Below are 15,540 nucleotides of genomic sequence, written 5' to 3' on the forward strand. Positions count from 1 at the left end.
AGTATAACCAGCAGAAATCTGGACCCACTGGTTGTGATTTATGACTAATGGGACAAAATCAGTCTCTCTTTTGTTGCTCAAACAAATGATTGGTTAGTTGCACTCAGACTACAAGTGGCCTGTAAGCTAGAAAATCTCCTACTTGCAAATTCTGCATATTTACAAGCAGATATCTGTTTAAAGGAGGCTTCGCTCTCACATCCAGGCCCACATATTTTATTCTTCACCAGAGCAGCTTTGCATGACTGACAGTTCAAAACAGTGCTTATATTTAGCTTTTACTGGAAGTTGGTGCAGAGCCTTGGTTCTTCTTCTGTCTGAAACAAGCTGTTGAAGCTCCTCTCTCTTTAAGGTCAGCCAACTTTCTTCTGATTGGCTGCCACTCAAAAGCAAAAGATCCAAACAGCAGGTGGCCAAGGTGTCTGTGCTCACAGCCAGAGCTGCCTCGCAGATCCAAGAGGAGAAAAAAAGCGAAACTGAGAATTTAGAGCAGTCTGAAGCTTGAGCTTCTGGCTTGAATTTGACTGTTTACACAACCAACCTATATTTAAAAAAAAAACGTACAATGCTGTGTAAATGTCGTGAGTGGCCTTTCATTTCTTTATTTTTTGCAAGAAAAATGGGAAATAGGTGCATTGATTTATAGAAACGTGCAAACGTGAATAGAGATAACAGAGGTTGCAGAACAAGCTTGAAAGTCAATATTTGGTTTGACCACCTTTATTCTTCAACACAGCTGAACTCTATTAGACAAGCGTTCTTGTTATTCCTTTAAGTGGTCCTCAAGAATAGTTTAGGACATTCAAAGCTCTTCTTTGGATGTTGGCTGCCTTTTCCTTCATTCTCTGTCATGATGAAAAATGAAACTGTTGCCAGTCTGATTCTTGATGGTGGTGGATCAAAATCTCACAGCACTTTTTTGCATTCATAATCAATTTTGAGAAGCTCTCCAAAACCACCGGCCAACTACGACAGACCCTCCATCATGTTTTCTTGATGTCTGTAGAGACTCACTGTTGTGCCTCTCTCCTGACCTCATGCATACATACTGACAAAAGTTTGAAGCAAAATATTTAAATTTGGACTAATTATTTGATGAGATATGTTGCCACTGATTTTCAGTCCAATTTGGCATAACTCAGCCTTTTCAACCTATTTCCCTTCCTTAAGAATGGCTTCTTGACAGCCACCCTTCAATTGGGACCACTTCTGATGAGGATTCAGTGAAACATAGATGGATCTACTGAAGGGCCAGGAGCATCTTTCAGGTGCTGTATCAAGTCTTTGCTGGATTTTTTTCCTATTTCTTAAAGATATAACTTTCAGATAATGTTCATCTGCTGTAGATGGGTTTACTGAGATATCTTTGGTAGTTTTCATAGACTCAACTAAAGAAATTGAATAAATGTTTTTGCAAAAGTCTCCTAAATTTAAAATGAGTTCTTTGTGTAGTCAGGACACTGGTTCATCCAATGCCATTTGAACAAACAACAAACAAAGAAAAACAAACATCCATCTGAGCGTGAAAACTCAGGTACATTGGACTGAAAAATAAAAATAAAAAAAGTTGCAAATGTTCAAAGAAAGACTAAGAGACCTTCAGAAAACCTGGAGAACTACTACGCAAGACCACTCTTAAAATTAGTTTATGTTAGTGTTATGTTGGTAAGTTTATGTTGCAAAGCAAGTGCCCACTAGTCAATTTAGTGAAATTAGTAAAGCCACACGTGTTCAGTTATTATGAAGGCCACCTTAGTTCATTTTCAGCCACATATTCTGTCCTGTAAATACTACACATGTATTAAATCATACTCTGAAAATAGACCCCAGCTAAATGCAAATTTTGTCTTTAAGTAGTAAGTTTGATTAAATCGGCAGCTAAGGAAAATGTTTTATGTCCTCTATGATTTATATTAAAACGAAACAGCAGAGTCTGAAGTGTTCAATGTTTAGGCATTACAGGAGAAGAAGACACATCCCGAAATAAGTGTAGTTTTACTGAAACTTCTCAGTAACAAATGCATGAACATAAATACAAAAGTTGGTGGCCCGCAGCCATCATAGGAGACTGTCGACAGGCTGCAGGTGATGATGCGTGTCAGCATTTTTAAATGTACCACGCCAGATGGTCGGTAAGCACATATCCACGACTGACACCAAACAAGTGCAAGTGAAGGCACACAGAATCCTGCACTTTACAGCAGCCTCAATTTATTAGTCACACTCCTGAGAAGCTTTGATTAAAAACGCGATCGCCTCAAAATCGATTTCATCATGTTTGCACGTCAGCTGATAACAGGTCAAACTAAAAAAAATAAAAGTGCTGCATAATATAAGTTCCCACATCTTTCACGCATCTGCATCTTTAGTTGCCAAATGCAATGTTAGTAAAAGCCGAGTGATGATGGAGTTGTTGCAGGGAGGGGGGCGGGGTGTCGTTACCACACACTGGTGACGTGCTGAGTGGGCGAACTTCCACGTTTCACTGTTTCGTGCCCCAGAAACCGAAGCCGGCTTCGGCCCAGCGAGCCCTTCTGGCTAGATGGAGGCTCACTCTTACGCGCGTGAGCTGAACACACAAACTCACCATCGTGGTTGGCGTGATGTTCCCGGGGCGGGACTTGCTGTCACGGGGCCCGAGGCTACAGTTGTCCCCGGCAACAGGAGGATAGAGCTGCAGCTGATGCCTCTCTTCCTGGAGGCAAGGAGGACGAGGAAGGACTTTCACTGGCCTTATTCACAATTGTTGCTGTTGTTGTAGGGTTTGAGTTGTGTCTGGAGGGTGTAAATGTTTGCTAAACTGCCTCACGTCACACAGATGGTAGATGCAGCACTCAGTCAGAGGACACTGAAAAATGTAGTTTTCTCCTACGCACACATGACCGCTGATGATTAATGAAGGCACTGTTCCACTGGGTTTAGTCTGAGTCATTTAAATATTTATGGTTTGGGAAAAATGCTCATTTATGCAGCCAGATTTTTAACTCTCAGTCTCAACACACTGTGTGATTTTGATTTTTAGCTTGCTACTGTTAGAGTTTGGATCAGAGCAGCTGCTATAATCAGTCTGTCTGTGTTTAAAAGATTACACAGAACTAAACACTTTGAAAGAAATCAAACCAGGGATGCTGCAGTCAGATGGGACCTTGGCCCACCTCAGTCTCCAGAGGAAAACAAAGCAACTGCTAAGAAATCAATACAAGGCAACATTATGCAAAAGATACGTCAAGAGGAATCACTGCAGTGAGTCTGTGCTACACCACGTGTTTTAATGCTGACCCATGCAGTGGTGTATATCAGACAACGGGCAAGATGTAAGTTAATTTAAGTGTTCATGTAGCTTTTTTAACACATCTTTTACGTTGGTTATACTTTTACTGTAGTCAGTTAATCAAGTTATCCAACACGTGGACCTTTGTTCGTTTTATTCAAGTCCTCTGCTAAAGAAAAATGTTGACCACCCTGCTCTAAGGTCAAGAATCAGTTCTATAGCTCAAATACTATCATGCCCATATATCTGAAGATACAAGTATAAGGGAATCGAGAGAGCCTGAATCCATCCACCTCTGTACAAGTGTGTACAAATATTATCAAAACATTTTATGCACCACTAACATTAATGTTCAGGACCACCTACACATTACACATTATAGGAGCTGCCCGGTCATGGAAACCATGAAGTTCCTGGTGCTTGGGCCAAACCTCAGCGCAGATTCTGCAAGGGTGTCATCAGGTTTTAGTGCAGTAACTAAAGCACTACTGTAGTGCTTCTAAAATCAATGACTGATCAATGCAATGATTACCTTTTTAACCAAAAAGAAAATTATGAAAGAAAAGTAGTAATGCACATGGGCAGGTTGTAGGGCACAGGCACATCTAAGCAAATCTTATCTTTAACCTCCAGAAAACTTGCTTATATTTTTTTTCCATTTTGGTGTTCCCAAAGATGAAGAAAAGTCCATCAGCGTATCAGTAAGATAAGATAAAAGTACTGTACATCACCACCTATACATTACACTTACAGGTGGAGCTTGGCCATGGAAGCCCATATCAAGAAGCTCCTGGCGCACAATGTTTGTGCTGATTTTAATGACAGAGCAAGTTTGGAGCGATGCAGAGCATTGGTGGCTTTTACGCCTCGGTGGCCCCACTCTGTAACTTTATATTATTGCTTAGGCTCCTAAATGCTTCACTCTCTAATAACATCACTTAGAGTTGATGGTGGAACATCAAGAGGGAAGAAATTTCACAAACCAAGTAGTTGAGTCTTACTACAGGACCACAGTCAAACAAAGATCTCTAAAGGCAGGCTGAATTTATACGCCTGTGGCAATGGGGCCTAAAACACAGGGGTGGTCCAATATATTTGTCCATGTAGTGTATTAATACTTAGCTATATTAGCTGTATTGCTTCGGGGGGGAAAGTTTACACACATACTTTTAGCTGCATCTGTCTCTCATCTAAAGAGACAATACAAACATTTAAAGATTCATTTTATTAGCAAATCCATTAAAAAGCCTCAACCAGCCAACTTTGACAGGCCAGCTGTGGCAGTCAGCACTATTTTAAAAAAAGGCCACAGTTATAAAGTCTCATTGTTTAAAAGACTCACTCATTTCCTAAAACTAATGGGCACTGTAGTTTTCAGCAATCATTATTCAAACAGGAGTAAATAGGGTAATTAATGAGGACTATTTTCAGCCGAGTATTTATACACATTTGCTACAGTAGTGAGTAATTTTGGCAAGACTGTGTGTGTGTGTGTGTGTGTGTGTGTGTGTGTCTGCAAGTGCAACAATGGAGTTCTATGGTACAGATGATGAATAAATAATAAACATCAGACTCTTTTACTTTTTTTCCTTTTGCGAGTCACACTGTCTCTGTTAGTTTTACTTCCTGTCTCTGTCTTCTTCGCTCCACTGTGATTTTCTTCTTCACTCTTATTGGTTTTACATGTGCTTAATCAGTCATTTAGTTCTCCGTTTCGCAGTCCTCGCCTTCTCCCGGTTGTATTTCAGTCTGTCTATTTCCAGCCCGTGTTTCTCTGCTGTGATCCTGACAGGTTACCATTTCCTGTTTGTGCTCGGTTTAGTTTCTGCTCTCTTTGTAGTATTTTTGGATTCTTTTGAAAACCAGTAGAGCTTTAGTCTTCTGTCTTGGATTTATTTTTTATTATTTTTTGTAGCATCTTTTTGTTATTTGGTTCCTTTTGCCCCTTTTTTCTCCTTTATTTAAACTACTGTTGTGATGTTTCATGAGTTTGTCGACTTCTACTTCTCCTGAAACTTTTCATATTATTTTATTTCTAACACAAATTGGCCCATTGGCATGGCAAGAGCAATGGGAAGTTGTGTGTAGTTTTTTACAAACCAGTAAATAAATTAGATGTATGTTGTTAAGCAGTATGGGTGAAATGTTTGTAATTTTCCAACTCTAACTATCACATTTAGGTTAGAAGGAAGAACCCCAAAATTGCGCAAAAAATGTTTTTTATGTTCTCTGAGGTCTCTCATACAGGAAAGAAAATTCTTTTTACTGTAAAAGCAGTTAAATTACTAAATATTGTAGTAAATGAAAATAAAAAGGTACAAAATAAAGCAGAGTTTTACTTATGTAATTTCATAATGAAAGCTCTGATTCTGGGTGTGACACTGCACAGCGTGTTTCTCTACATGTCTGAAAAAACTCATCCCAAATCGGATATTTTCCGATGTATGCAAACTCATTCCCATTCTTTCGCAACAAACGACCAAAACTGATCACATATACTTCCTTTTTTGTCTGATGTCGCCTGTTTTTTCTGGCACCATTTGGGTTTAGGGTGGCAACCTTAGAATTGTGAAATAATCGGTATATATTGGTTCAGTTTGTGCTCTTGCTGATACAAAGACTTTTTCTGTTGAACTGAAAGCAAAACAAACCACCAACCCAGCTAACCCTGCTGAGAGATGTAATTAACCACTTACAGCTGGAAAAGGGAAAATTGGGACTTATTCTTTGGAATATCACAACCCTTTATTGACAACTTTAACAAATTCAAGGCATGAAAAATCTGTCTGTATTATGTTCTTTAACATCCTTTTTCTCCTACTGTTGTTGTTGTTTGATCTTCTGTAATATCTATGCTCATATCGTCAATAAAGAAAGCTCAAAAACCAAAAAACCTAAACTAAATCTGACTATCTCGATGCAATTAGGGAATACAGCCCTAAAGACAGGCACGATGGGCGGAAATTTTAGATATGAAGTTTTTTGATGAATGGATTCATATACTTTTTAACAGTTCTTGTCAGGGTTAGTTGGAACAGTCAGACTGTGCTGAAATCAACAACATATCATGTGGGACTGTATCAGGTATACTCACTGTTTTACATTAAAAAGTGTCTGATGTGGTCCAAGTAAAATCTATCTATAAGTATTTTTGCAGTGAAGCATGCCTAACATATCCAGAGTACAGGGATGCACTGCTGCAGAAGCCCTGATGCTAACCATAGAAAACTATACTTACTATGCAATATCTGCCACAGATAAATATAAGTAGATAAAACACAAGTTGAACTATTCAAAAAAAGTGATCCTGTTTAAATAACAGGATCATAAATCACCCCACTCTTTGATCTTTGAGGGTTAAAAAAGTCATAGTTTTTGCGTTAATGTGATCGTTTTTGCGTGTGCTCTCACCACTAATCGTTTGATGAGCTGGTCTCTCTCCGTCAGCCTCTCCTGGAGTCTCCCCAGCTGCAGGTCGTCACATCGAGGCTCCCTCCGCCTGCAGCGTTCCTCCCGCTCTCGCAGCCTGCAGTTAAATCATATACAGAAACACACACCTTTCTCACATACCTGCACACCTTTTCACCCCCATACCTTGCACACACACCCCCCGACCCCTCCAGCCCTCCGGGTGTCTTATCTCCTCGGGTCTCTCCTCTACTCACTCGTTCTCCAAGGCCACGATTCGCGCCTGCAGGTGACTCTGCGCGTTGCTGTATTCGGACACCAAACTCTGCATCTCCTTCTTGTGCTCCCTCCTGATCTCCTCCACCTCCTCTCGCATCTTCTCCTCCTCCCGCTCCTTTCTCTTTTCCTCGTCCAGCTCCTCCTCTTTGATGTCGTCCTCTTTTCTCTCGTCCCAGTGCTTCTGCGACTCCTCGAGTTTCTCCATTTCCACTCTCAGCTTCTCCACCTCCTCCTTCAGACGTTGTGCTTCTTCCTCCAGCTGGGCGTCCCTGTTCTTCCTTATTTCTGCACTTTCCTCTTCTTTCTCTTTGGCCTCTGAATTCTTTTGCACTGAGCTAAGAAGGACACAGCAGAGGAAAAAAAGTGGAAACAATGGCGCATGTGGCATCTTTAATACAAAATAAGAGGTGTTTGCTGGTTGCTAAAAATCTACACAAACAGAAGACGTACACTATACCTCTGCACTATTTTGCCATATACTACAGTACATTTTCAGTAATGTTGTCTACCAGCCAAATAACTGCATAACTATACTCTAATATAATCCATTTGCATCAGCTAACTAAACTTTGAGTGATGTGCTGTAAAGACAGATGTGTCTCCAGTAACAGATGTTGCTTAGATAGTTTTGCCAAGCTTAGCTTCACAACTGATATCTGGAGCTATGAAGTGTGTCCAGACAAATGTATTATTCACAGCTTAGCTGTTGAAGCGAGGGAAAAGACAGCATCAGATTGGTATCAGTGGATACTCATGATTGTGATGTCAGTGTCAAAGTATTTACCCAAGTGGTGAGGGTGCATACAACGTGCCCTGAACACCAAATTCTCAGGTTTATCCAGACCACAGGTGTCAATTTTTCTTTTCTGTCTATATCAGAGGGACAGTTTGGAGACACAGTAAAAGAGACAAGGCTGAGATGGTTTGTGCAGAGGAGGGATAGAGAATATTTTGGACAAAGGATGCTGAAGACGGAGCTGTCAACAGGAGGAAGAGCTCAGATAAGATTTGTGGATGAGTGAAGGGTCAGTGTCACAGACGAGGATGCTAGGGATACGCTGAGATGGAGACAGATGATCAACCGCAGCAACCCCAAAAGGGATCAGCCGAAAGGAGAAGAAGAATAAGAAGAGGACCGAAGTAAAGGGATATCCACACAGGAAGTTACCAGTGACAATCCGAGACCACAAAAAGTCTGTGATGTTCAGCAACTGCAGGAATAATGAACAAAATAACTGGTGATGCAAACTGGGTGGGTTCTGAGTTAAACTTTTCTCAAAATCTTTGATTAACGTATGACAGACTAGTAAATACATTAGAGAGTTACGTAGGCAACCAAGCATCAGCTACAAAGCGATGTGTGAAGAGTGGACAACCCTTAAGATATGTACTGGTCAGAGTGTGAAAGAGGGACTTCTCTTTTTTAAATAACTGTAAAGTTCTGTTTGTTAAACTACAGGACAAAGCCTGAGTGATGAGCTGCCGGTTCATTTCTCAAATTTATGTCTTAGAAAGTGGTTAAGCTGACGGGGCAGTGCCGACAGATTTCTTTAATAATGTGGAAAAACTCAGAGGTGCTGTTTAAATTGCACTCATTTTTCTTGAGACATCCCAGGCTTTTCATCATCACTTTTATAAAAGGATGGCTCATTAAATGTGAATGTATTTAAAATGCATTTACACTAAAGGAAAGGGGAAAAGATTTGGAGGTCTTCCTTGGGCAAAATTTTTTTAATGGACTAGCCCGCTTAAGATTAAACCAGCTGTATGCGGCCAACAAACTAAAATGGGTTTGACACCGCTCTTCTAGATCATGTGCTGGATGTCATGGCAGATGGCTGCCCCTCCCTGAGCCTGATTCTGGTTCTGCTGGAGATTCCTTCCTGTTAAAGGGGAGTTTTTCTTTCCCACTGTTGCCAAGTGCTTGCTCACAGGTTGTCGTCTAATTTGGGGGTTTTCTCTGTTTTACTGTAGGGGCCTTCCTGCTTTTCACCCCTCAACTTCATTGTGGTGAATGGGAAACTGAGGCCTTGCGAAACAAACACTGAAACATTCGAGGCAACTCTGTCTGAACTGTATCGAAGTTTGGAAGCAATCACCCCTTTCCACAGCAACAGCTACATCCAAGTTTTTCTATCATATATTGTTAAATAATGTCACAGGAAAGCTACATATTACACCAGACTCTCAATAATTATGATAAATAATTATGATCACCACGTATTTTGGAGAAATCCGCAAACAAGCGAAAAAAATTAAAAACTGGGATCATTGACGATAGCGAGCTGTGACGCTAATGAAGTGTTTCAGCAAATATTAATGTAACCCTGTTGCTTTGACACACGCGAGGCTGCTTCAGCTGCTTCAGCTGCTTCAGCTGCTTCAGCTGCTTCAGCTGCTTCAGCTGCTTCAGCTGCTTCAGCTGCTTCAGCTGCTTCAGCTGCTTCAGCTGCTTATTAAATCAGCGTGGTGCATGAAAAAACATGTTATAAGATAAAGCAGTGAAAAAGTCTGCAGTGCTTCTTGTGGTAGCCACACAGGAGATACTTGTGGGAGATGTTTCGTCCACAGTGGAATGAAGTGTTAAACAATGTAGCTCACGATGCTTACAGAAGATGAATAGTATTGTTACACTATCACATGACTAATGTTATTATTTAACTCTTTTGTTACTATTTATAGTAACAAATATTTTTTACTTTTTCCAAGTCAAATTTTGCTGCACTGCATAATATCTGTATGACAGTGTCAGTAAAGAATAGTCTATTCAATTCTATAAGAGAAAATAAAGTAACACTGGTTATTTCTTTAATAAATCCAAGATATATATATATATATATGTATTTTTTTTTTTTTTTTTCCTTTTTTTTAAATTTTTTTTTTTTTTTTGCCAAGATATAAAGGTGTGGCTAAACAACACGTGTGGCTTTGGAGCAAATGCAGCACCAAGACCTTTTTGCTGTGGTCATGTGACTTGGGTGTTTAGAAACATCTGTAAGACTGATGGGTTTTTGGGGGGTTTTTTGGATTTTGACTTTATTCTGTCTCCTTCGTCCTCTTCCTCTGCAGCTGTCACAGGTCTGGGTTCGGGTGTGAGACTTCATTTCCAACATCCTGGTCTGTGTTCAGAGCTCCAAGGAAAATTTTAGCAGATGACGGGTAAACGCGAAGCTGAAGGAAGGAGCTTTGGCTGGCTTAACATAGAGACTGTGAGAAGCTGGGAGCAGCTAGTGCAGTTAAAAATATACAAGCTCACCAGGTTGTTCGCTCTTGGTGTTATCTTCCTCCCCTGTCTCTGTCATCATGTTTGGTTTTAGTCTTCATGTCTTTTAGTTATTTTCTCTTTTACTTTGAACATTAGTTTGCTCAAGCAATTTGTTGCAGTTTTGCTTCATTTTTCATTTTTTTCCTTTCTTTTTTGCCCTCCTTTGTTACTGTCTGTCCGCCCTCATTAGCTCCGTGTCTGGATCGAACCGCAGTCTCATCCTCAGTCAGCCCTCTGTGTGTGGGTTTGTGTGTGTGTGTGTGTGTCTTGTCTGTTGTGTTTTGGTATTCGTTCACCCTCAGTTCCTACCTGCTTGTTAACACAGTGATCAGCTTTTTTAAATAAAGTTTGTTTGATTTTTGTTCCATTTGCTCAGTTTTCTAATTTGCATTTGGGTCCATGTCTGATTCTGGAACAATTAACACATTCGATTTACTTTAGCTGCCATGTTTTTGCTTGGTTTGCTAAGCAAAGTCATTCATGATTTCTTATTTTACGTTGCTGCTTCCAGTGTGCCATTCACTGCAAATTCATTTAGTTGTCACTTTGGTCCCAGTTGCAAAACAATTCCATCAAACTATTTAAACTGACAAGAAATTAGGTGGAAAGTATTTTTGTGAATGCCAAACATTCATAGTTTCTCTGTAAAATCGATGGCTTTCGCCTTGACTGATGGACTCGGTGTTACTGTCCCTACCTTTCCTTTAACTGCTTCTTCAGTGCTGCGTTTTCTCTCTGCAGCTCCAGCATGGCGCAGCGACTCTCGTCCAGCTGTCGCTCAAACACCTGATACTGGTTCTGCTGCTTCAAGTCCTTCACACACACACACACACACACACGAATAAAGTAGTAGACAACAGAAGTTGACTTGCTGGAGTTACAGGCAATGAATCACAGGTATTGAGGCCAAGAGGTGTGTGTTTGTGCGCACACGGTGTGGGTGATTTACCTGTTGCAGAGCCATCATTTGTGTGTGCGCCTGTAGTTGAGCCTGTAGGTCTTCTATCTGCTGCATGTGTCTCTGGGTCATCTGTCTGCTCCACTCCGTGTGCTGCTGGGTCAGCTCTGCTCGCTGCTTATCTACATACACACACACACACACACACACACACACACACACACACACACACACACACACACACACAAAACCACATACCGAAAACAAAATCAATGGGCCCCACTGTTACAGGTACCCTTCTGCTGTTGCCATGGTGAAGTGTATCCATGGCAATGGCAACTTCACTGTTGAATTTATAATCTCAATGCAATGTGTATATCATTGTGCATGTGTGTGTGTGTGTGTGTGCTTGCTTATTTTGCTCATGCAGCTGTGTACATGCTATCCAGAGTGTGTTAATGCCTGCATGTGCTTATGCTAATGCTAATGTGTGTGCACGTGTGTGTGTGTGTGTGTGTGTGTGTGTGTGTGTGTGTGTGTGTGTGTGTGTGTGTGTGTGTGTTACCCAGCTCCAGGTGGTGCATTGTCTGAAGTCTGTTCCTCTCAGACAGCAGCTCTTCTTTTGCCCGTCTCTCTAACGCCTGCAGCGCCATGGCATGACTGTGTCTCTCTTCGGCTAGCGACTGCGTTTGGGGCTCCTCCAACAAATGAACACACATTTTTTTTTTTTATAACCACAGCTGCAATTCTTCTTAAGCTCACAAAAACCCATTGTTGCAGTAAACGCGCACACACACACTCACAGACCAACATAATGTTGCCTATTCACTGCGGCACTTTCATCAAAGCGGCTAAATTATTCATCACAGAGAAAATCTATGAACGGGCGCACGGAGGATTTTTAAAAATGACTGTGCATCATGTGCGTACCTGCAGCAGCTCCCTCAGTTTCTTGTTTATCTCCTTTGTGTCTTGGACCTCCTTCCTCAACTTGTCAATTTCAGGATTCACGTGGCAATCATCTCCCTGGCCTGCCTTCTTTTTCTCTGCCTGCATTGGTGACAAATTGGGAGCAAAGGATTTTTAAGGCTCTCCATGCTGTCAAAGTAATCCTGAGATAATGAGTCTGCAGCAAGAATTAAATGGAGATGCCACTTTTGTTTTAGGATGTGCATACTCAAACAGAATAAATAAGCAGGCTTATGGAACAAATTAGAAGAGCCCTCCAACAATTTAGCATCGCACGCCCAAAAAGTTGAACGGATTACATGAAACATCCCGACTTTAACTTTCTAGAGCACATCCAGAGCTGTTGTTTCCTACACTTAAAATACAATAAGAGAGACTCTTTTTGCCTCGTAAACACCCACATCTTTTGAAGTCCTCATTCAAGTTTGAAATGCAGGATTTCTGCCATACAGAAAGCTACAAGACAAAGCAAAGGCGTGATGGACACAAAGTCAGGGTCGTGTTCTCAGACTTGGCAAAGATTAGAGTTTACACAACTGTTTTTAGAGGCTACAAAGCACTTAACACAGCTAATAAACTGACCTGGATATGTATCAGGTAAATTTGTATTATGTAAATTTGACATTTAGCATGTGTGTGACTTTTTACTCAGGCCATCTAACCTCTTCTGGAAGCCAACAACTCCAACATACCCCTTGTGCCAAGGGAAGAGAAGCATGGCCTAAGCTCGGCAAAGGGCTGCTGTTCAGGTTTGATGCATCCATCTGAGTGAGTGTGTGTGTGTGATGGTTAAAAAGCGCTTTAAGGCACAGAAGAATAATGTGGCCTGGAGTAAAAATTGCTTTGAACGCTCCGTTAGAATAAATAAATACCATGGCAGAGCGTGTACAAACCATCGCTTGGATTATGTGTCACATTTATTAAAGCAGGAAAATCTACAAATGCCTCCTAGGAACAGCACGTTAGTGGGAGATGAAGATGGGCTTGGGAAACCATGTCAAATTTCCTAAAAACATTGCAGAGACCACTCTGGAACCTGGAAGGACTGGATGGGCCAGTGATAGGAAAAAGGGGGAAATACAAACTGGTGAAGAAGCAAGTGTTCAAATTGGGAGATTAATATGAGAATTGCTTTGCAAAGCCTACAGCTTCTGGGTTATCACGTAAAAAGAAATAAATCTAATTGTTATTTACTAACTACTCTTGAAATGACTGTTCAGTACAGAAATGAAGCCCAACAATCATGTTTTACAGTCCTGTGGTCTCAGCCTCAGATACTCAACTAATCAAAGTGATGTCATGACAAAAATGAATGACCAACAAAACATTTTTCTCCTTCAATTCTGTCAAACAAAGCTGTATGTAACGTCTCTCGCGGTTAGTATCATGGTTGCTAGGCAACCTGAACAGCGCGACGAAGGCTAGACCGTCCCATTTCACAAGCCTCTCACTTCCGCACTTCTCGTACTTATAGTACGCACCGTACGTAGTACGCGTAGTGCGCGTACTTCAAGCGTGCAGACCCTGAATTGGGACACAGCAAATGTGTCCTGAAGTTCTCCAGAGGCCTGGTAATGAACTAATCATGTGATTCAGGTGTGTTGACCAAGGGTGAGATCTAAAACCTGCAGGGACACCGGCCCTCGTGGACTGGGATTGGGGACCCCTGATGTAAAAGACCCAAAACAACCGATGACCCTGCTGAGGATGCAAGTGATGCTTTTCTCCATCATTTAGGATGGAAAGCTGAATATTTTTTTGGGTCATTGGTCTGTCAAAACAGGATGATGACATCATCTTTGCCTCAGGAGGGGAAAAAAATATTCAACTCAACTATGAACACTGCAGCAGTTCCATTAAGAGTTAGTCTAGGGCTGTCAAACTGATTTAACTCATGCACAACATTCAGCCCAATTTGATCCCAAGTGGGCTCGACCACTAAAATCATTACATAATAATATCCTAAAAGAAAAGTCATGAAAATTACACTGTCCATATTTACAAAACAGAGATTTACAAAGGGGAAAATATGTATGTATGTTTCAACAACATGTCTCCCTTTGTCTCAGTTTGCTGTCGTTACAAAGAAACCAATTCATCATCAATTGCACAAACGCGTCAGCACGCCTCTTCAGCCAAGCTGGTGTGGCAGGTCGTGGGTTTTCAGCAAGAGCTGCAAAGCTGACAATGATTCAGACCTCTGGCTCAGATGAAAAGAACAGTTTGGACAGCCACTCCCATAATCCCCAGCTTCCATAACGGCACTTCCAGCGGCCGAAATCCCACCGTATTTATTTTAACGCTGGATCTCAGCGCTGCTCTGAGAACATGAGTCACGCTGCTCTTTTGCAGTGAATGAACCTTAATTGCACGGCTCTGTTTTTAAATAAATACGCCTGATTCAAGATATCAGCTACGCTGCCAACCCGCCTGATTATTTTTCATCTGTTCAGGCAAAATTTGAATAATGAAGCCAAAGCAGAATGGCAAAACAGCCTGATTACGTTTCTAAAGAGACAATCAGGGCCAAGCATCACAAATGGGTTTCTATAATTCGATTTGCAGAGGGCTCACCTGCGACTCTAGCTCGGTGAGCTGACCCTGCAGCTCAGAGATCTGAGCCTGCAGCTCCTCCTCCCGGCTCTGCCATCTCTGTTCGCTCTCGGCGACGGCGGCGTTCATCTCTATCCTGAATTCTGCTCTGAGACGATCCTCGCACTCCGCCCTGGAGGCATGCATCAGAACAAAGAGTGAGACACAGCTAACCTACATGCAAAATGACTTTTTAAAATTTCTTCTGGTTATATGCCATCTAACATTGCAAAGCAGTTCCTATTTATTTTTTGCAGCAAACATGCAGAGGAGCATCCAATTCCATAAAGTACATAAATATAAAATCCGAGTTTTATATTAATGCATTGCCATATTAAGATAATAGGATAACCTGTTATACCTTCAGCTGACAGGTTGGTTTTTATTGGGTGTATTTGAATGAGGGAAAAAAGAGGACATGTATTGAAGGGGGAACTGCGTGTAAACTGATAGTTTCGAGTGATCAAACACATTTAAAATAAATGCAGAGGGCTGGTTTTTGTTTGCGCGAATGCTCTAATTGCTGTCGACACATGGTGAAAAACAGGCTAATAAAATACATCTGTCGGGGAGGGCAGACTAATTGGTGATATTGATTTAATTTTCATTAATGTGCCGACACCGTTTACCAGCTCACACAGAATTTTTTCTGCTGCTACATCTAATTTCTTGGCGTGCGTTTGCTCTGTTACAACACGTTCCAAGTTAATAAAGTTTATTCAAACTTGACTACAGCAAGAGAAAAAAAAATATGCCACGAGCTTCAATTCGAGTGATTTCCTTCCTGACTCTGATGTTTCCCAAAGATCATTTAGGTGAGCGGCGGGAGGGGGTTGATTACAAGCAGACTTTGTAATG

At 41.2% G+C, this 15,540-nt stretch overlaps 1 protein-coding gene across 3 annotated transcripts in view; it reads right to left on the reverse strand.

Annotated features, from left to right (window-relative positions):
- Window positions 1-15,540, reverse strand: part of fam184b (family with sequence similarity 184 member B) — a 33,227-nt gene that overhangs the window by 3,804 nt on the left and 13,883 nt on the right. For 2 of the 3 annotated variants that reach the window (XM_087841768.1, XM_087841766.1), the window contains 8 exons: window positions 14,665-14,815; window positions 12,052-12,171; window positions 11,687-11,819; window positions 11,173-11,303; window positions 10,921-11,036; window positions 6,937-7,293; window positions 6,683-6,797; window positions 2,588-2,695 (listed from right to left, as the gene is read on the reverse strand). In XM_087841768.1, coding sequence (XP_087697894.1) covers window positions 2,588-2,695; window positions 6,683-6,797; window positions 6,937-7,293; window positions 10,921-11,036; window positions 11,173-11,303; window positions 11,687-11,819; window positions 12,052-12,171; window positions 14,665-14,815 — 1,231 coding nt within the window. The remainder of the gene's footprint in view (window positions 1-2,587; window positions 2,696-6,682; window positions 6,798-6,936; window positions 7,294-10,920; window positions 11,037-11,172; window positions 11,304-11,686; window positions 11,820-12,051; window positions 12,172-14,664; window positions 14,816-15,540) is intronic. The other variant, XM_087841767.1, reaches the window with a different exon arrangement.

The sequence above is a fragment of the Neolamprologus brichardi genome, chromosome 6, assembly GCF_056152115.1.
Source record: "Neolamprologus brichardi isolate AB-2024 chromosome 6, ASM5615211v1, whole genome shotgun sequence".
NCBI lineage: Eukaryota > Metazoa > Chordata > Actinopteri > Cichliformes > Cichlidae > Neolamprologus > Neolamprologus brichardi.